The sequence below is a fragment of the Hemiscyllium ocellatum genome, chromosome 9 (assembly GCF_020745735.1).
Source record: "Hemiscyllium ocellatum isolate sHemOce1 chromosome 9, sHemOce1.pat.X.cur, whole genome shotgun sequence".
NCBI classification, from domain to species: Eukaryota; Metazoa; Chordata; class Chondrichthyes; order Orectolobiformes; family Hemiscylliidae; genus Hemiscyllium; species Hemiscyllium ocellatum.
Window position 1 is genome coordinate 78,788,982 of NC_083409.1, and position 20,546 is coordinate 78,809,527.

General features: G+C 40.1%; 1 protein-coding gene across 1 annotated transcript in view; it reads right to left on the reverse strand.

Moving 5' to 3' along the window:
- Nucleotides 1-1,304: 1,304 nt before the first annotated feature.
- The window catches only part of zte38 (zebrafish testis-expressed 38), a 36,235-nt gene continuing 16,993 nt past the window's right edge, over nucleotides 1,305-20,546 (reverse strand). Inside the window, exons 7-15 of the mRNA XM_060829865.1 lie at nucleotides 12,486-12,512; nucleotides 12,310-12,377; nucleotides 11,100-11,239; nucleotides 9,214-9,449; nucleotides 8,912-8,945; nucleotides 5,070-5,131; nucleotides 3,513-3,584; nucleotides 2,470-2,586; nucleotides 1,305-1,453 (exon numbers count right to left, since the gene is read on the reverse strand). Coding sequence (XP_060685848.1) covers nucleotides 1,394-1,453; nucleotides 2,470-2,586; nucleotides 3,513-3,584; nucleotides 5,070-5,131; nucleotides 8,912-8,945; nucleotides 9,214-9,449; nucleotides 11,100-11,239; nucleotides 12,310-12,377; nucleotides 12,486-12,512 — 816 coding nt within the window. The 3' untranslated portion in view covers nucleotides 1,305-1,393. The remainder of the gene's footprint in view (nucleotides 1,454-2,469; nucleotides 2,587-3,512; nucleotides 3,585-5,069; nucleotides 5,132-8,911; nucleotides 8,946-9,213; nucleotides 9,450-11,099; nucleotides 11,240-12,309; nucleotides 12,378-12,485; nucleotides 12,513-20,546) is intronic.

Sequence of the window (20,546 nt, forward strand, 5' to 3'; positions counted from 1 at the left end):
CAGGAGGACCAATTCCAACACCGCACAGCCCAGATGGCCTCCTTCTTCAAGGACCGCAGATTCCCCCCAGACGTGATCGACGATGCCCTCCACCGCATCTCCTCCACTTCCCGCTCCTCCGCCCTTGAGCCCCGCTCCTCCAACCGCCACCAAGACAGAACCCCACTGGTTCTCACCTACCACCCCACCAACCTGCGCATACAACGTATTATCCGCCGCCATTTCCGCCACCTCCAAACGGACCCCACCACCAAGGATATATTTCCCTCCCCTCCCCTATCAGCGTTCCGCAAGGACCACTCCCTTCGTGACTCCCTTGTCAGATCCACACCCCCCACCAACCCAACCTCCACCCCCGGCACCTTCCCCTGCAACCGCAGGAAATGTAAAACTTGCGCCCACACCTCCACACTCACTTCCCTCCAAGGCCCCAAGGGATCCTTCCATATCCGCCACAAGTTCACCTGTACCTCCACACACATCATCTATTGCATCCGCTGCACCCGATGTGGCCTCCTCTATATTGGTGAGACAGGCTGCTTACTTGCGGAACGCTTCAGAGAACACCTCTGGGCCGCCCGAACCAACCAACCCAATCACCCCGTGGCTCAACACTTTAACTCCCCCTCCCACTCCACCGAGGACATGCAGGTCCTTGGACTCCTCCACCGGCAGAACACAACTACACGACGGCTGGAGGAGGAGCGCCTCATCTTCCGCCTGGGAACCCTCCAACCACAAGGTATGAATTCAGATTTCTCCAGCTTCCTCATTTCCCCTCCCCCCACCTTGTCTCAGTCGGTTCCCTCAACTCAGCACCGCCCTCCTAACCTGCAATCCTCTTCCTGACCTCTCCGCCCCCACCCCACTCCGGCCTATCATCCTCACCTTGACCTCCTTCCACCTATCCCACCTCCATCGCCCCTCCCCCTAGTCCCTCCTCCCTACCTTTTATCTCAGCCTGCTTGGCTCTCTCTCTCTTATTCCTGATGAAGGGCTTATGCTCGAAACGTCGAATTCTCTATTCCTGAGATGCTGCCTAACCTGCTGTGCTTTGACCAGCAACACATTTGCAGCTGTGATCTCCAGCATCTGCAGACCTCATTTTTTACTCAAACAGACATCAACAAAGTATTCATCATAAGAAATTACCATTGTAAAGTTTAAGAAATATGACAAAGCCTTACATGACCACAATGTTTTATTTCATTTAAATTATCCCAAATATATTTTATACATATATAACCAAAGTAGTAACAATGACTAATGCAATCTTTGGGTGACAATGTATTTTGTTGGCATGCAGTTCAATATATTAAAAATCTAACTAAATTAATGGTTAAGTAATGCTGTCCCGAATCATGCATTGTGCCCAATATTGTGAAAGCACGTTTCAATTTTTCCTCCTTCGCTTTGTGATCTTCTCCTGAAGCATAGCAGAATCACATGTTGCCTGTTAAGAAATGTACATCATCAGCACACTAGCTGTGAGTGTTTTGTAATATCACATCATGTTTTTGAAAAGTTTTCTGAAACCCTTTCTTCCCATTAATTAACAGTAAATAACTCTTTTTCTGCCACATGGACACAGCAAAATATATTGGATGCAAATTTATTTTTAGATACAAGAAAAATGTATTCTGGTAGATAGGAACAGAGATCAAAGTTGGGCCCAAACTTGTCCTTGTTTTCAAAATTTCATGTGAATTTAGGACTGGGAGTATTAAAAGGCAAATGAGGGAATTATGTCATGTTCCATATTTCCTTCCATTGTCAATTTTGAATGTATATTCAGATGTATACAACTGTTCATTTCTATTAAGAGTACCATTAAGTATACTGGGGACAATTCCTATGTTGGAGTATGTCACAGATTGGTGTTAAAATCTGACTTAGCAAAAAATTGAGACAATCACTTCTCATACATTTTTAAAGATACTAGATAGTTATGATTGTGTTTCGAAATCCCAACCTGAGTCAGGTGCCTCAGGTGTGCTGGAAATGGAACAGGAGATGCAGTCAGGTGTCAATAGGAATGCTAGACATTTCTGAAATGACTGTGGGTGGAGGTGAGGAAAAAGAGGTATGAATTCTGTCAATGGTTCGAATGAAAACAGGCAGGGGGGAAAGATAAGATTTAAAGTAATTTAAAGTGAACAGAGCTGATCCTGACAGCTGTTGGATCTCATGGTACTCTGTGGAACTTTACCCAAAAACCAGAAAACTTGTTTCTGCTGTGCCACTGATATTTCCAAATCATGCCTTGGGGATGTTGCAGCTGCACAACATGAGAGCTGCAGAAGTGCAAGGAAACTCAGAGGTAACAATTTAAAGGCAGAAAACTGTTCCACCAAGTATCATTGCTGTACGGTATGCACATGTAAATGGTAAAGAATGAGTACTTAGCTAAATATGTTCAAATTTATCTACTAAAAAAAAAAGAGCAATTCATAAAGATTTTTCACCAACCTGATTAAGTTCAGAGAGAGTCTTTTTAGCTCGAACAGCTTTTATACTCTGTGTAGTGCTCAACTTTTGAGGTTCCTCATATCCTATGTCATTATCCTGCGAGTCATTTTTTTGCGTCTAACAGTGAAAACCCAGCAAGATAATAACATATATACCAAGAATTCAAACAGTATGGTAAGAACCATTAGCAAACACAACTTATAAATATAGGCATAAATAAAAGTTAAATGTTTAGGGTAAAGCCTTCTTCCAGAAATAGTTCAATGGTTTTGACGGTCTTAGAAAAATGGTTTTTCTCACCATAATAATTGAAACAGCAAACTGTAGTTATTAAACACTTTTACACTGTGCATCAAAAAATTGGATCCTCAACCCAAATCACGTGAGTCCTAATCAGTGATTTGTAGCCTTTTTTGTACTGAAAAATAAGGAATGCTCAAGATGCAGGTACACTGCAGAAAACAAAAATTCAAAACCACATGTTGCCAAAGTTAACAGGCCATCAATTTGGAAGAGAAACTGTTCAACAGGATGGCCTACATTGGTACTGTTACATCCCAGCAGGTTAAACTTTGAGGAACTGAGAGAAGACATTGATTGCCTGCTCAGCAGCAACCGTATCCATGGCTGAAAGATTCCAACTGAAACATATTCATGTGCAAAGGTTAAGTTAAATTGGTTACTCACCACCACAGGTTGGTAGTTTCTGCAGTGGTGACTCCATCTCCTGCAAGATTGCTCACAAATGTGAACAAATCTGGTAGCAGTGCATGTGACTAGCTATGTTCCAACACTGCTCCAAGTTCTATCTCCATGCAACCATGAAAATTATCATAGATTAGGAGTAAGAAACAAACATCAAATTTCTTGCATAGTGAAAACAGCTTTCTCCAGTTGGACTATTAATATATTCATGAAAGATGCCTATAAATTTACAAGGTTAACTTCTCTGTTCTTCAGATTGGACCACAATACCTGGAAGGACTGAGTATTAAAAGTGCAAAAAAGGAAAATATTCAAGAAAGATATTGCAGAATACTGACCAACACTTTTCTAAGCTTTAATCTTTTGCCTGATACATCCAGCTCTGCTGCCTTTGCAACCAACTGCTTTATCTGAAATAAAAAAAAGTATTCTTGAGACAAGTGCAAAGTTGATATTACAGTACACACTTCGCTCTTAGTGGTGCAAGATCAGTTTTGCTGTTTCACCTTGTGTTTAGCAGCTAGAATGTTTTCACTAGTCTGCCAGCAGAGATTTTTAGCTACACACTGGCAATGCCCTCTACAGGGTAGACATGATGTGGTGGTTCCGGTATTGGACTGGGGTGAACAAAGGCAAAAATCACACAACACTGAGTTATAGTCCCACAGGCAGCTGCCTGTGGGAAGTAACAAGCTTGCAGTTTTCAAAGCCTGTTAGACGATAACTCAGTGTCATATGATTTTTGACTTTTATAGGATATTAATGGTATCTATGAGCAAAGCAAGTGACTGCAAGGCTCATCAACTAATTAGTTTGAAGCACCTGCATTGAAGTATGCAGATCGCAAACCAGGAAATGAAAAATAGGAAACTGTGTACAAAACGAAGTAAACTTTGACACACAGTTGAGACTAAGTTAGAGCAGTGAAAAAAGAGAGAAAAGACAACAAAGACAAAAGTTGAATTTATATTTTCCTAATAAGTTGCAACATCAACTTTTTTTTGGCAAGAATACGACCTTGTAACTCAATTTCTTTTCAGAGCTGGAAAGATAGTTTGTCAATGATTATCATATTGGACACTGTTTAAAAATAATCACTTCTAGAATCACTTTCTATAATTAGCACCGTATAAAGAGATTTTTCTCCCAGAACCAGCCCTAACTTTTTCTGCAGATTAAATGTAAGATAGACTAAATTTGTATAATTACATGATAACAGTAGAAGTCTATTACTGAGGACTGCATTAGTGCACCCTTTCGAACACTGGGGTCTCTCTGACAGCTATATCAGAATTTCCAAGATTAACTGCACATATGCACATTAGAAGATAGTGTTAGGACTCATTTTCCTCAGTTCAGCATCAATAGTAGAGCGAAATTTGGGCATTGTTAAATGTAACAATTTAAAGCTTAAAGATTTGAAACAAGTTGTAACCAAGAATATCATGATAATAATTTATGTTCAGTTACAATAGTTGAAATGCCCTGTTGAAATTATGCTTTTCGTGCAAACTTTTTTTTGCACTATCAGCAAGATACAATCTATGTTGTGATTTGACGGTATTACACAGATGCAGCAGATGAGACTTGAACCAGAGACTCCCAGTCCAGGAGTAGGGACACTACCAGACACTAAATCTGAGTAACTAATGTGTGTGTTTCTTGTTGCTTGAAGGGTGTTAACCATAACTGTGGGAAAAGTCTCTTCATTACCTTAGAGTAGCTGATCCAGACAATGGGGAAGCATTCTAATACTGAGTACTGACCACTTTTATTTTAATGAGCACAACACATGCTTACTTTACTTTTTATGTTATATATACAAATGAAAATGTTTCTGATTCGTCCTTGTGACTTCCAAAGTATTTAACAGAAATTCTTCACAAATGTAATACCTCTTTGTCTGATTCACTAAATGACTGTTCATTAGTCACACTCCTCTGGAGTTCAGAATGGGCTGCCAAAATATGAAAAATGGCCAAAGGTTACATATTTTCCAACTGATTATTGTATAAATGAAATACTACCCTGGGTATTAACATTGTATAAAATGATGTAGTACAACGTTGCATAGCTATCCTCCAATAGTTGTGACTAATTATTTACCTTTAGTATATAAAAAGGTAACAATTTTATTCATAGAAGTTACCTTTTCTGGATGTTCTGGCAAATCAATTTTATATAGAGTCCTTTTTCTTTAACTGAAAGTTACATACATTTACTTATTTGATCTTTGCCATACTCATATTGTGATTAGATTAGATTAGGTTCCCTACAGTGTGGAAACAGGCCCTTCAGCCCAACAAGTCCACACCGACCCTCCGAAGAGCAACCCACCCAGACCCATTCCCCTACATTTCCCCTTGCAGTAACAATACGGGCAATTTAGCACGGTCAATTCACCTAACCTGCACATCTTTGGACTGTGGGAGGAAACCCACAAGACATGGGGAGAATGTGCAAACTCCACACAGTTGCCCTAGGCGGGAATTGAACCCAGATCCCTGGTGCTGTGAGGCAGCAGTGCTAACCACTGAGCCACCGTGAGCATGATGTTCCTATACATAAATGAAAAATGTATCATAAAATATTTCTTAAATTTCACACGCCTAGGACCCCATGCCTTTTGGCTACAATATAGTGTAGATCAAATGTGTAGCATCTATTTCAGGTTTTGGGAACGTCTAGTTGCAAACACTTCATGAATTTGTAAATATAGCTAAAGTAGGATAGAGATGGCAACTCAGCCAGTCTGACAGTATTTGTGGAGACAGGAACAGATACAGTTTCTCCAGCATTTTCCATTTTTCGTACATAAGCATAGTGCTGCAAATAGAGATGACAATTATCTGCACACCTGTATTTTTCATCTGTAAAGAAATAAGTTAACTGAATGATTGTTTTCTATTCCTATTATGTTGGAAATTATGTTTCTTTGGTGATGCAAAGACCCCCTTCATCTCTGAAAAAAGAGTGCAGCAAACTTGAGGCAGATTCTAGGGAAACACTTGAATTCAGAAATGGTTGCCAGATCTGCACATTGCACTCAGATTTTGAAATGTTGCTTTGAAGACCCTGGTCCAAGCAGCAGACAGGAAGAGACATCCTACTACTGCCAGCGAGAGCAAGAAAACTCTAGGCAATTTCTGCATCACTGTTGGAAACTAACCTTTCAGGAATCAATGCGAGAGGAATTAATTTTTTAAGGACATGATTGCAATGCCACAACATATTTAATGACCTCTAAATCATCAAGATTTGAATACTGTTCTCTTACTCTCTGCTCACATATATACCACCTTCAACTTCACTACTCATTTATTCTTATAATCAAAAGTCGATCAACGTTTGCATTTCTCAGCCCTGTAGGCTTACCAATTGTGCACAACTCCAGGGAGGAGTCAGCCAGTGGAGAACTCCAAATTCACCTGCAAACCACTTCATCAGAAGAAAGCATATGGACCTTTATAGGAAGAGGGAGAATCATGGCCATTTTGATTCAAAATGCTAGAGGACACTTTGAACGTTTAGTTCCTATATGCACCGTGCATGACAAACTGAAGATATATTTATCATGTAATTATTTATTGTAAAAACATTAAGTAATGTTGCTTTTGAGAAATTTGGCGACACCTCAAGAAAGGGAAGCACAGACTTTGTGATAAGTAGCACCACTCAATTTGGCAAACTTATTTAAATATTGGATTTTTTTTGTTGGTCTGTTTGCCAAGTTGGTACGTTTGTTGGCAGACATTTCGTCCCCTTTCTAGATGACATAATCAGTGCTCGGTTGCCTCCTGTGAAGCACTGCTGTACTGTTCCGCTTTGAATTTATGTGGTTGTGTTTGAGCTGCTTCCAGTTCTGGTTTTACCACTGCAGTGGTTTGTACATCGGGTCCAGGTCAATGTGCTTGTTGATGGACTCTGAGATGAGTATCATGCTTCCAGGAATTCCCTTACTGTTCTTTGTTTAGCCTGTTCTAGTATCATGGTTTTTGTTGTCATTATGTATGGATACCAGGGAGAGTTGGTCGTGTTGCTTAGTTGCTGTTCATGGATGGGGGTCACTAACTGTCTGTCTGTTTATCCTACATAGTGCTTAGTGCATTTGCTGCATGGGAGTTTGTAAATTACATTCATCCTGCACGTAGTGGTATTGGTAATTTATTCTGGTGAACCACTGTCCGAGTCTGGCTGTCGGTTTGTGTGCTGTCAAGATCGCTAGTGATTGGAGCAGTTTAGTTGTCAGTTCTGAAATGTTTTAATATATGGGAGAGGAGTCCATGTGTTGGGGCATGTCTTGTCTTCTTGGTATTGCTTGACCGCCAAACATTTTCAGACAAAGCTATGGAGATATCCATTTTTAGCAAAGACTTTGTATAGGTATTCTTCTTCCTCTTTTTGCTGCAGTGTGTTGCTGCTCTTTTGAGCAGGATTCTAATGCAGTTCCTCTTGTGGGTGTTTGGGTGGTTGCTGTTGTAGCTGAGGATCTGATCGGTATGTGTAGTCTTTCTGTAGACTTTTACTGTGCATTCGCCATTTTGTGTTCTTGTAACCATTACATCTAGAAATGGGAGTTGATTGTTTTTTTCCTCCTAACTAGTAAATTTGATCCCAGCGAAAATGCTGTGGATCTTCTGGTGTATGTTCTCAATTTCAACTCTTTTGATTTTCACAAAAGTGTCATCCACATACCTGATCCATAGCATGGGTTGGATCTGTAAAAGGGCTGTCTGTTCAAGTCTTTGCATTACCGTTTCAGCTATGAGCCCTGAGATGGGTGGGTCCATAGATGTTCCATTGACTTGTTCATATACCTGGTTGTTGAAGATGAATTGTGTTGTCAGGCACAAGTCCACGGATGCTGCCTGAACTGGCTGTGCTCTTCCAGCACCACTAATCCAAAATCTGGTTTCCAGCATCTGCAGTCATTGTTTTTACCACAGGTCAAGTAGTTTTAATATGCTGTGTTTGAAGGGTTTATTGTCAGTTTGGCTGTTCTGGTTGTCCAGCAGTTCTGCTATAGTTTCTTTAGCTAAAGTTATATCGTTTGAAGTAAAAAGTGCCAGAACGTCGAATGAGACCATCACTTCGTTTTTGTCGATATTAATTTTCCTGATGTCATCCTGGAAGCATGGTACTCAACCTCAGCCTCTATCAATAAACATTCACCTGGACCCATATACAAACCGCTGCAATTGAAAAACCAGAACCGGCACCAACTGGAAACAGCTCAAACAGAACCACGTAAATTCAAAGCGGAACAGGACAGCAGTGATTCACAGGAGGTAACATAGCACGGATGATGTCACCTAGAAAGGGGATGAAACGTTTGTCAATAAACCTAACAGCTGGGTGAGCAGACCAACAATGAACCCAACCAGCTCACGAGATACAGATCTTCACAAACTTTATTTAAATATATTAATTTGATATTTTAATAGTTCAGGGATGTATCCTGTGTACATAATGAGCAGTCTCATTATTTTGGTGAATGTTATATTTGCAGCTCCAAATTAAGGTGTGCATTATGCCTGCTGCATTAATATTTATTTTATATTAGAGAAGCAGATGTGGGATCAATATATTTTTATGCCATCTTCATTAATACCTGGTAGCACTCTGTTTCTTCTTGCACTAGACAACCAATCTTTTTAAATTTTCTGTAGTTCAGGAAGTTGAATTATGCATCAAACTAGTGCTCATACTTTCCTTTAATATGCCGGAATGATCATACCTGTAATATTTTGGTAGGACGGAGAATCTCTGTCCTAGATCAAAAGAAACAACAGTTGACATGCTTATTGCAACAGGTTAAAACATGATAATGATTTATGCTTGTAGAATTTAGAACACCACTCCTGCAAGTCACTAGTTGTTCTGGGTGTCTCACCATAAGTATTCTAAGTCTGCTTTGCTCTGAACAAAAAACGGGATCAATTTTTTGAGATCCATCCTTGTTATATTAAAACCTCACTGTTGTACAGACTGAAACATTTCAAAATAAATTATAAGTAGCTAGTTGGTGTTGTCACTCACGTTCGGGGTGGATTTGACTTCCTCCATTCCTTGTACTGAAGTTTTGATTTCCTCATTTAGTATGTTCTCCTTCTCCAGCTGTTCCATTGTTTCTTTCTCTGTGGTGACTCTCACTTTCATCATATGGAATGGAGTCGGCACATCACCAACTTTAAAATGGACTGGAGTTCCCTCAAACCACACAGCATCACACTCACCTTGTTTAAACCCTGGAGGCTGGTACTCAGGAGGCGTCACTGCCAAGCAGAAAATAAATGAGGATTTTTTTTCACCAATATTTGTGCAATGAACATTTTAAGTAAAGATTAAAACACAAGCTATACTTAATAAATTCTAATGCTTGCCTTCTGGCTGGATTTACTGAACACAGATATGTACAATGCTATTTAAATTGACACTAAATTTTAGAATTGAATAATTTAGAAAGGAGAAATGACCTCATTCAAAAGGTTGCATATCTTTGGAATTGTCTAATCCAGAAGGTACAGGGTGTTCTACTTCTGAAGATGTTAAAAATATTTATGGTTTATCAAGGATAAAAGGGTTAGGGAGTGGGCAATAAAGTGTAGTTGCGACTCAAGATCAGCCATAATCATATTGAATGGTGGAGCAGACTAAAAGACTGAAAGCTGCCTCATCACAGACTTCCTCAATGACTGCTCACAAGTTCAATCTCCTTGGGAGACTGTTGTCCTTTGGATTCCTCAGACTGCATTTTATCATTATTCATAGGCATAATTTCTGTTTATAGAAGACAGCTGGCTTCATTCATTTTAGTTGGATTTCTCAGAACTCAGAATGCAAATTTTTTGAGTTGTACTAAGATACTGCTTGTGGGCTTCCTTCACATACATTCTCAGTGGCACTGAACTACCAATGGTTCTCAGGTTCCAACACAGAGCTAATGATTTTCCACTATGTTCTCAGCTCCTGGGGCTTCTTCAGAGTCCTAACTGCATGGAGATATTAAATTGGTGGCTGGGACTTCTTCCTGAATCTTAAACTATGTTGCACTACTGAGGCTTAGCTGTCTTCTCACCAGCAGCTAACACTAACACTTTTCCTACATGGAGCTTATTTCTCTGCACCATGTCATTTATCACTAACATATCATGGATTTCCATGCCATCAGCAACCTGCAGATGCACAACACTGAGAATGGGTTCATCCTGCTCGATCTCTGTAATGGCTGTGAAGAATTGCTGGGCAAAGAATCCCAGTAAACACCAGGCTGACCATGAATGGTCTATCCACCTCGTGCATACAGTGGAACTTCCAGACCACGCCAAGAATTATTGTCCTTAGCCTCTTAGTGAAAATGGCAAATTTGGGTTTCCTAATATCCTGTACATTGGGAAAATAAAGGTTCATTAAAGGGACAGTTTTGAAAATACAAGTTCTTAACATATATAAAAGAAACAAATAAATAAATAGAGTTGTAGTTGAATTGGCTTGACTAGGGGTGCACCAAGTTCTGGAATACAAGTCTTCAGTCCTATTGCTGAAATATTCTCAGGGCCCATAGCTTTCGCAGTATCCAATGCCTTTAGCAATTTATTGATATCATGTGGAGTGACTGGCTGAAGACTGGCATTTGTGATGGAGAGGACCTACAGAAGTGGCAGAGATGGATCATCTTCTTGGCACTTGTGTTTGAAGATTAAGGCTTAAGCATTTGCAACATTTTTCATACTGACACGTTGGCTCCTCTATCGGAGCCTCCTTCTCCATAGAGTTACTTAACTGTCCACCACTATTCACAACTGGATGTGACAACTGCTACTGATCTTAGATCTGATCAGTTTGTTATGGAATTGCTTACTCTTGTCCATCACTCGCTGCTTATGCTGTTTGCCACAATTCTTAAAATAATAAATTAAATTTACCTTCATCATAATAGAACAGTTTCATTGTCAGAGACACGTCATTAGGAAGAATTTCTAGGCTTTGCATCAAGACAAACAGCTTACGGATGAGCAAAATGGAGGCTTTCTTTGTATCTTGAAGGCTTACTTGCTTGTTTTTGCTGTAAAAATATAAATATATTGGGATGAATACCCTTGCTTTTCTAAAACGCACTTGTGGTGCATAATCAGAGTATCAGATATTTTACCAGCAAAAAATGTGTACAGGAGTCCATAACATTGATTTTCTACTGTTAATTCTCTTTCGTTTACAACCCATTTCATTTGTGTTCCCTTCCTTCACTTCTTCTATGTCTTTATTTAAATCTATGGACTTGGAATTTACAACATATGCACATAAATATACCCATAATCTCCTAAATCATAATCGTTGATAAAGAGAGATTTTTAGGAGAGCAATAAATTTTTTTTCAGATCTTTTAAATGAAATTCTAAAAAATCCTCATCAGTGACTGACTCTTCTTTCCTAAAATAAATTTTTATGACATCAGTATACGTCACGTAGAAAATTAATAGTTTCTTCAGTAGTGGGTTCTTAAACACGGTAAGCATAAGGTGGAACTCAAATTTTAAACTCAAGGAACTCGTTTTCTGATTAGTCAGGGTATCTTCCAATTCTGCCAGTAGCTATATCAAACAACAGAGGGAATGCAACTGCAAAGAGATTAAGCAAGTGGTTGAACATGTAGCAGATGGAGTTCAATACAAATGTTGTTTGGTGGGGGCTGGATAGGTATGAGGATATCCACTGTGGTGAACTCAAGAGAGATAGATCATAGTATTTTCTAAAATAAAATATTAAGAAGCGAGGAAATGTGAAGAAGCAGAGGTTTAGGAGCTCATGCACATTTATCTCAAAAAGCTAGTAGACAGGTATAACATTAATTTTAAAATTACATGTAATGTTTGATCTCCCTGACAAATATAGGATACAAAAGGGTGAAAAATATGGTTCAACTGCATCAACTCATTACACCACATTTTGAGCAGGCACTGCCCTGAGGGAACGTATATTTTTGTTCTGGAGTGTCAATTCACTGGAATGATACAAGACTAATATGCCGACAAATCACATGGTGTGCATTTCCTTGAGAATCAAACATTAAAGAATGTTTTAAAAAATGGGAATACAGATAGAACCATTTTCTACTGGAGAAACCCAGTTTATTACCTTAAAATATCCAGCTTTGGTCCATCTGCCGTGTACTTGAACTTAAACTGGTAAGACTCAATTATGCTCTGTAGGTGGATATGGGATCAAAGTATAATTATAATTACCTTTCATTTTTATTTGTAAACAAAAATAAAAATTATTACAAAATATTTTCACAAAATATAAATGCTTACATTTGGATCCTCAGGATCTCTGTGAACCTAAAAATTAAAATTAATCAAAGTTGTACTGTAGATTATCCAGGAGTTAAAATTGAACATTTTAATAATTATAGCTACAGAATATTGACAAATATATTCAAATATATTATATGCCAGGAATATTAAATAATAAACGAGGAAAGACTAATTTGCAATCAGTGAGTAAATCTTTTCTCCCCTTCCAACCTTGGTGTGATTTGAACCGTCATGCCTCTCTCTTCAAAGCACGTGGAGTTTGAGTTGAGATGGTTGGAGATTTTGGAGTCAGGGAAGGGTTATAGGATAGTTTTTTTTGGTGTGGGTGGAAATACTCCCATTCATCATGGCCCAAAATCAATGTTGTAAAGCTATGTATCCAATGGATACAAGTACAGATCGTTTTGCTGTAATGCGCATTCCATTAATGCAAATTCGCTATAACATAATTGAGAAATTGGGACACGGTTTATAAAGCACAAACTTTTAAAGCATGCATTGGTTATAACACGATTCTGGCCCCATTAATTTAAATACTGCTGCTATTACACAATTTTCAAACGGGGTTGCATCAGAACTGAACTATTGTATTAGAACAGAACCAACTGCTCTTCTTGCCATTTTTTATTCACTTGGCTTCTCAAGACTATTTAAAATTGAAATCCTCTTAAAATAGACATACTCAGGATCCTTCAAAGCTTCTCATGGTAGACCTGCCTCTAGGGTGTAGGTTTGATATCCAGACGTTTCATTACCTGGCTAGGTAACATCAGTGGCGACCTCCAAGTGAAGCGAAGCTGTTGTATCCTAGTTTCTATTTATATCTTTCTCCTGGGTGGGGTTCCTGGGGTTTGTGGTGATGTCATTTCCTGTTCGTTTTCAGAGGGGTTGATAGATGGCATCTAGATCTATGTGCTTGTTTATGGCATTGTGGTTGGAATGCCAGGCCTCTAGGAATTCTCTGGCATGTCTTTGCTTAGCCTGTCCCAGGATAGATGTGTTGTCCCAGTCGAAATGGTGTTTTTTTTCATCCGTGTGTAGGGCTATGAGGGAGAGGGGGTCGTGTCTTTTTGTGGCTAGCTGGTGTTCATGTATCCTGATGGCTAACTTTCTTTCTGTTTGTCCTACATAGTGTTTGTGGCAGTCCTTGCATGGAATTTTATAGATGACGTTGGTTTGGTCCAAGGGTTGTATAGGGTCTTTTAAGTTTGTTAGTTTTTGTTTGAGAGTGTTGGTGGGTTTGTGTGCTACGAGGATTCCGAGGGGTCTCAGTAGTCTGGCTGTCATTTCTGAAACTTCTTTGATATATGGTAAGGTGGTTAGGGTTTCTGGCCGTGTTTTGTCTGCTTGTCATGGTTTGTTCTTGAGGAATCTGCGCACTGTTTTTTTTTTAAACTATCCGTTCTTCTTGAATACGTTGTATAGGTGGTTCTCCTCTGTTTTTCGAAGTTCGTCTGTGCTGCAGTGTGTGGTGGCTCGTTGGAATAGTGTTCTGATACAGCTTCGTTTGTGTGTTGGGATGGTTGCTGGTGTAGTTGAGTATTTGGTCAGTGTTTGTTGGTTTTCTGTATCAGCCTCTTGAGAGCAAATTGGTTGTTCACATTTCTTCAGCTTCTATAACAACCAGAATTGGATGGGTTTGATGTCTAGATGTTCTCAATATTTTAACTTTTTACCAGAATAATGCTTTTTTTTGTGGGTGTGAGTGGGTGTAAACAGATTTAGGCACACTTATTTTTCAGTCGGTAGTTACTTAATAGCTGGCTCAAGCTGACCATTGAGGTTAGAGGTTTGTCCATAGTTAATGCTGAGATTCTTTGCTGGGAAAGCAAAGACAAAAATAGGCCTGGATGGTTTGATTTATAAAGAGGAATATCAGTTATAACTCTCAATCAGAATCCATTGGACTTTCTTGACGGTCTGTTCCTATATACATTTGATAGAGGTGGGAATAGGCATGTGATGTCATCATGGTTGGAATGGCTAGATTAATGCACTAACTTGTATATTAAAATGGCCACCTAAGGAAAATAATTGGAATCAAAACCTTCAAAAAAGTGTATGAAGGAATGAAAAAAAGGATTTCGTGCTTAAAACATGGAAATAATAGCCTGCTGTGTATTTTATGTAGGAGCAATGTTAGTTGTGAAAAATTTGTTGTCTATCTGTCTAACACTCAGTGCAAGAATATTCAGAAATGAGTCAATTTTATGCCATAACCACAGTAGGCTAACACTCTTTTGCTAAGTAAAATAAATTCAACAGTATATCAAACAATATTTATAAATAAAACAGAAAATTCTGACAAATACCATCAGGTTCAACAGTATTTGTAAAGAAAACCCAAGAACATGTACATATATAGCACTCATTACATCAAGATGTTCCAAAATGCTTTTAACCTGTTCAGATGTGGTATGACACACCTCCGGAACATGTAGAACTTGAACCCTCAAATTACTTTTTTTTGGAAATTCAACTGTTCAGAAATATTATACTCTAGTTTCGCTGATGGGACTTAAACCCAGACCTCCTGACTCAGAGGTAGGGACACTACCACTGAACCAAAAAGTTCCCTTAAACCTTTCTATATTGTCATAACATCACAAAGCTTTTTCCAGCCAATTGATTCTACTTGAATTACAGATGTGTGTGTTTTTTAAGAGATCCTTCAAATCAACCTGCTCAGATGTGTTTGGATAGTTTCCATTCAAACTGTTCAGACTTGTTATCAGACATTTTCAGAGCAAGAGGGATATGACATACAACTTCTGGCCTAGAGATGGGTGCACTATTAGTGTGCCACAAGACCTTAATTGCTTAATTATAAACTGTAGTCAATATTATTTGTAGACAAACATAATAGTAAATTTGTGCACATTACAGTCTCAGGAAAGAAATGAGATACTGATGTAATCCGCTATTGATATTACTGCTTCAACAATAAGTGTCAACCAGGTTGTGACAAGATCTCTGCTGTTCTTTGAGGAGTGTCACACAATCTTCTGTGTCCACCTGGGATGACGGATAAGACTTTGATGGATGGGTCCACTCTGAAATATTTATCAATGTTGTGACCAGAACTTGAAATCACCTTTTCTATTTATTTATGGGTGTATTCATTTTCCACCATTTTTTTAGAATCATTTTTATCCTTATTTGGCCCATATCCCTCTGAACCCTTCCTATTCATGTAACCATCCAAATGTCTTTTTAAATATTATAATTGTCCCAGCCTCCACCACCACCGGCAGGTTATTCCATATAAGCACCATTCTCTGCATGAAAAGGTTGCCCCCTCATGATTTTATCAACCCCTATAAAGGTCATCCCTCAGCCTCTGACGCACCAGGGAAAATAGCCCAGCGTATTCAGACTCTCCCTATACCTCAAACCCTCAAATGCTGGCAGCATCCTTGTAAATCTTTTCTGAACCCTTCCAAGGTTAAAATCTTTCCACATTCCCGATGAATAACTTATGCTTGAAACATCAACTCTCCTGCTCCTCAGCTGCTGCCTGACTAGCTGTGCTTTTCCAGTGCCACACTTTTTGACCCCCAACATCTTTCCTATAGCATAGAGTCATAGAGATGTACAGCATGGAAATAGACCCTTGGTCCAACCTGTCCACGCCGACCAGATATCCCAACACTATCTAGTCTCACCTGCCAGCACCAGGCCCATATCCCTCCAAACCCTTCGTATTCATATACCCATTCAAATGCCTCTTAAATGTTGCAATTGTACCACCACATCCTCTGGCAGCTAATTCCATCCACGTACCACCCTCTGCGTGAAAATGTTGCCCCTCGGGTCTCTTTTATATCTTTCCCCTCTCACCCTAAACCTATGCCCTCTAGTTCTGGACTCCCCGATCCCAGGGAAAAGATTTTGCCTATTTCTCATATCCATGCTCCTCATAATTTTGTAAACCTCTATAAGGTCACCCCTCAGCCCCCGACGCTCCAGGGAAAACAGCCCCAGCCTGTTCAGCCTCTCCCTATAGCTCAAATCCTCCAACTCTGGCAACATCCTTATAAAATTTTTCTGAACCCTTTCAAGTTTCACAACATCTTTCCGACAGGAAGGAGACCGGAATTGCACGCAATATTCAACAGAGGCCTAACCAATGTCCTATACAGCTGCAACATGACCTCCCAGCTCCTGTACTCAATACTCTGATCAATAAAGGAAAGTATACCAAACGTCTTCTTCACTATCCTATCCACCTGCGACTCCACTTTCAAGAAGCTATGAACCTGTACTCCAAGGTCTCTTTGTTCAGCAATACTCCCTAGGACCTTACCACTAAGTGTATAAGTCCTGCTAAGATTTGCTTTTCCAAATGCTGCACCTCGCATTTATCTGAATTAAACTCCACCTGCAACTTCTCAGCCCAATGGCCCATCTGGTCCAGATCCTTTTGTAATCTGGGGTAACCCTCTTTGCTGTCTACTACACCTCTAATTTTGGTGTCATCTGCAAACTTATTAACTGTACCTCTTATGTTCAATTCCAAATCATTTATGTAAATGACAAAAAGTAGAGGACCCAGCACTGATTCTTGTGGCACTCCACTGGTCACAGGCCTTCAGTCTGAAAAACAACCCTTCACCACCACCTTTGAGCCAATTCTGTATCCAAATGGCTATTTCTCCCTTTATTCCATGAGATCTAACCTTGCTAATCAGTCTCCCATGGGGAACCTTGTCAAACGCCTTACTGAAGTCCATATAGATCACATCTACTGCTCTGCACTCATCAATCTTCTTTGTTTACTTCTTCAAAAAACTCAATCAAGCTTGTGAGACATGATTTCCCACACACAAAGCCATGTTCACTATCCCGAATCAATCCTTGGCTTTCCAAATATATGTACATCCTGTCCTTCAGGATTCCCTCCAATAACTTGCCCACCACTGAGGTCAGGCTCACCGGTCTATAGTTCCCTGGCTTGTCTTTACCGCCCTTCTTAAACAATGGCACGTCGTTTGCCAATCTCCAGTCTTCCGGCACCTCACCTGTGACTATCGATGATACAAATATCTCAACAAGAGGCCCAGCAATCACTTCTCTAGATTCCCACAAAGTTCTCGGGTACACTGATCAGGTCCTGGGGATTTATCCACCTCTAACCGTTAAGACATCCAGCACTTCCTCCTCTGTAATCTGGACATTTTGCAAGATGTCACCATCTATTTCCCTACAGTCTATATCTTCCATATCCTTTTCCACAGTAAACACTGATGCAAAATATTCATTTAGTATCTCCCCCATTTTCTGTAGCTCCACAGAAAGACCACCTTGCTGATCTTTGAGGCCCTATTCTCTTCCTGGTTATCCTTTTCTCCTTAATATATTTGTAAAAACCCTTTGGATTCTACTTAAATCTATTTGCCAATGCTATCTTATGACCCCTTTTTGCCCTCCTGATTTCCCTCTTAAGTATACTCCTACTTCCTTTGTACTCTTCTGAGGATTCAATCGACCTATCCTGTCTATACCTGACATATGCTTCCTTCTTTTTCATAACCAAACCCTCAATTTTTTTTGTCAACCAGCATTCACTATACCTACCAGCCTTCCCTTTCACCCTGACAGGAATATACTTTCTCTGGATTCTTGTTATCTCATTTTTCAATGTTTCCCATTTTCCAGCCATCCCCTTACCTGTGAACATCTGCCTCCAATCACCTTTCTAAAGTTCTTGCCTAATACTGTCAAAATTGACCTTTCTCCAATTTAGAACTTCAACTTTTAGGTCTGGTCTATCCTTTTCCATCACTATTTTAAAACTAAGAGAATTATGGTCGCTGGCCCCAAAGTGCTCCCCCACTGACACCTCAGTCACCTGCCCTGCCTTATTTCCCAAGAGCAGGTCAAGTTTTGCATCTTCTCTAGTAGGTACATCCACATACTGAATCAGAAAATTGTCTTGTACACACTTAAGAAATTCCTCTCCATCTAAACCTTTAACACTATGGCAGTCCCAGTCAACGTTTGGAAAGTTAAAATCCCTGACCATAACTATCCTATTATTCTTACAGATAGCGGAGATCTCCTTACAAGTTTGTTTCTCAATTTCCCTCTGACTATTAGGGGGTCTAAAATACAATCCCAGTAAGGTGATCATCCCTTACGTATTTCTCAGTTCCACCCAAATAACTTCCCTGGATGTATTTCCGGGAATATCCTCCCTCAGCAAAGCTGTAATGCTATCCCTTATCAAAAATGCCGCTCCCCCTCCGCTCTTGCCTCCCTTTCTATCCTTCCTGTAGCATTTGTATCCTGGAATAATAAGCTGCCAGTCCTGCCCACCCCTGAGCCATGTTTCTGTAATTGCTATGATATCCCAGTCCCATGTTCCTAACCATGTCCTGAGTTCATCTGCCTTCCCTGTTAGGCCTCTTGCATTGAAGTAAATGCAGTTTAATTTATTAGTCCTTCCTTGTCCCTGCCTACTCTGACTGTTTGATTCACTTCTGTTCTCAACTGTACCAGTCTCAGATTGATCTCTTTCCTCACTATCTTCCTGGGTCCCACCTCCCTACCTTACTAGTTTAAATCCTCCCAAGCAGTTCTAGCAAATTTCCTTGCCAGTATTTTAATCCCCTTCCAATTTAGGTGCAATCCATCCTTCTTGTATGGGTCGCTTCCACCCCAAAAGAGATTCCAATGATCCAAAAATGTGAATCCTTCTCCCATACACCCGCCATGCATTCATCTGCTCTATCCTCCTATTCCTGCCCTCACTTGCTCGTAGCACCGGGAGTAATCCAGATATTACTACCCTTGAGGTATCCTTTTTAAATTTCTGCCTAACTCTCTGTAATCTCCCTTCATGATCTCAACCTTTTCCCTTCCAATATCATTGGTTCCAATGTGGACAATGACCTCTTGCTGGCCCCTCTCCCCCATGAGAACATTCTGCACCCTCTCTGAGACATCCTTGATCCTGGCACCAGGGAAAGAACACACCAATCTGCTTTTTCTCTGGTGGCCACAGAAACGTCTGTCTGTACCATAGACTACAGAATCCCCTAACACAATTATCTCTTGGAAGCCAACGTACCCCTCAATGTATTAGAGTCAGGCTCAATACCAGAAACTTGGCTGTTCGTGCTATGTTCCCCTGAGAATACATCACCCACTACATTTTCCAAAACAGCGTACCTGTTTGAAATGGGTATATCCACAAAAGATTCCTGCCTTAGGTGCTGACCTCTCTTACGCTTCCTGGAGTTATCCCATCTATGTGACTGTATCTGAGACTTTCCCCCTTTCCTATAACTGCCATCCATCATATACTGTTGCTGTTGCAAATTGCTCATCGCTTTCTAACTGTCTCTTCACCTGATCCACTTGATCTGGAAAGATTTGCATCCAACAGCATTTATGGCAGATATAATCCACAGTAACCCTTAAACTTTCTTTAAACTCCCACATCTGACAAGAAGTACATATCACTGCAAAAGCCATTTTTGCTCCTTCACAATCTACAGACCCAGAAAATAACACCGTCCTATTCCTCTACAAAACACTGCACCAGGTTAAATTAAGCTATGGCTTATATTTTAAGTTTAATCAAGAGACTTATCTCCAAAAACATATAAATCAAGAAAGAACCCACTGTAGACACTAATACAGCCTTTCTCTTGGACAGACTTAAAAGAACAATTAACTTATCTTGTTTTAGGTTATTTACAGTGTGGAAACAGGCCCTTCAGCCCAACAAGTCTACACCAACCCGCCGAAGTGCAACTCACCCAGACCCATTCCCCTACATTTACCCCTTCACCTAACACTAGCCAATTCACCTAACCTGCACATTTTTGGACTGTGGGAGGAAATTGGAGCACCCCGAGGAAACCCACGCAAACACAGGGAGAACATGCAAATTCCGCACAATCAAGTCACCTGAGGCGGGAGTTGAACCCCAGTCTCTGGCGCTGTGAAGCAGCAGTGCTAACCACTGTGCCACCGTGCCCCCTCAATCTCCTTTTTTCTAGTGAAAATAAACCTAACCTACTCAACCTCTCTTCATAGTTCGCTCATTCA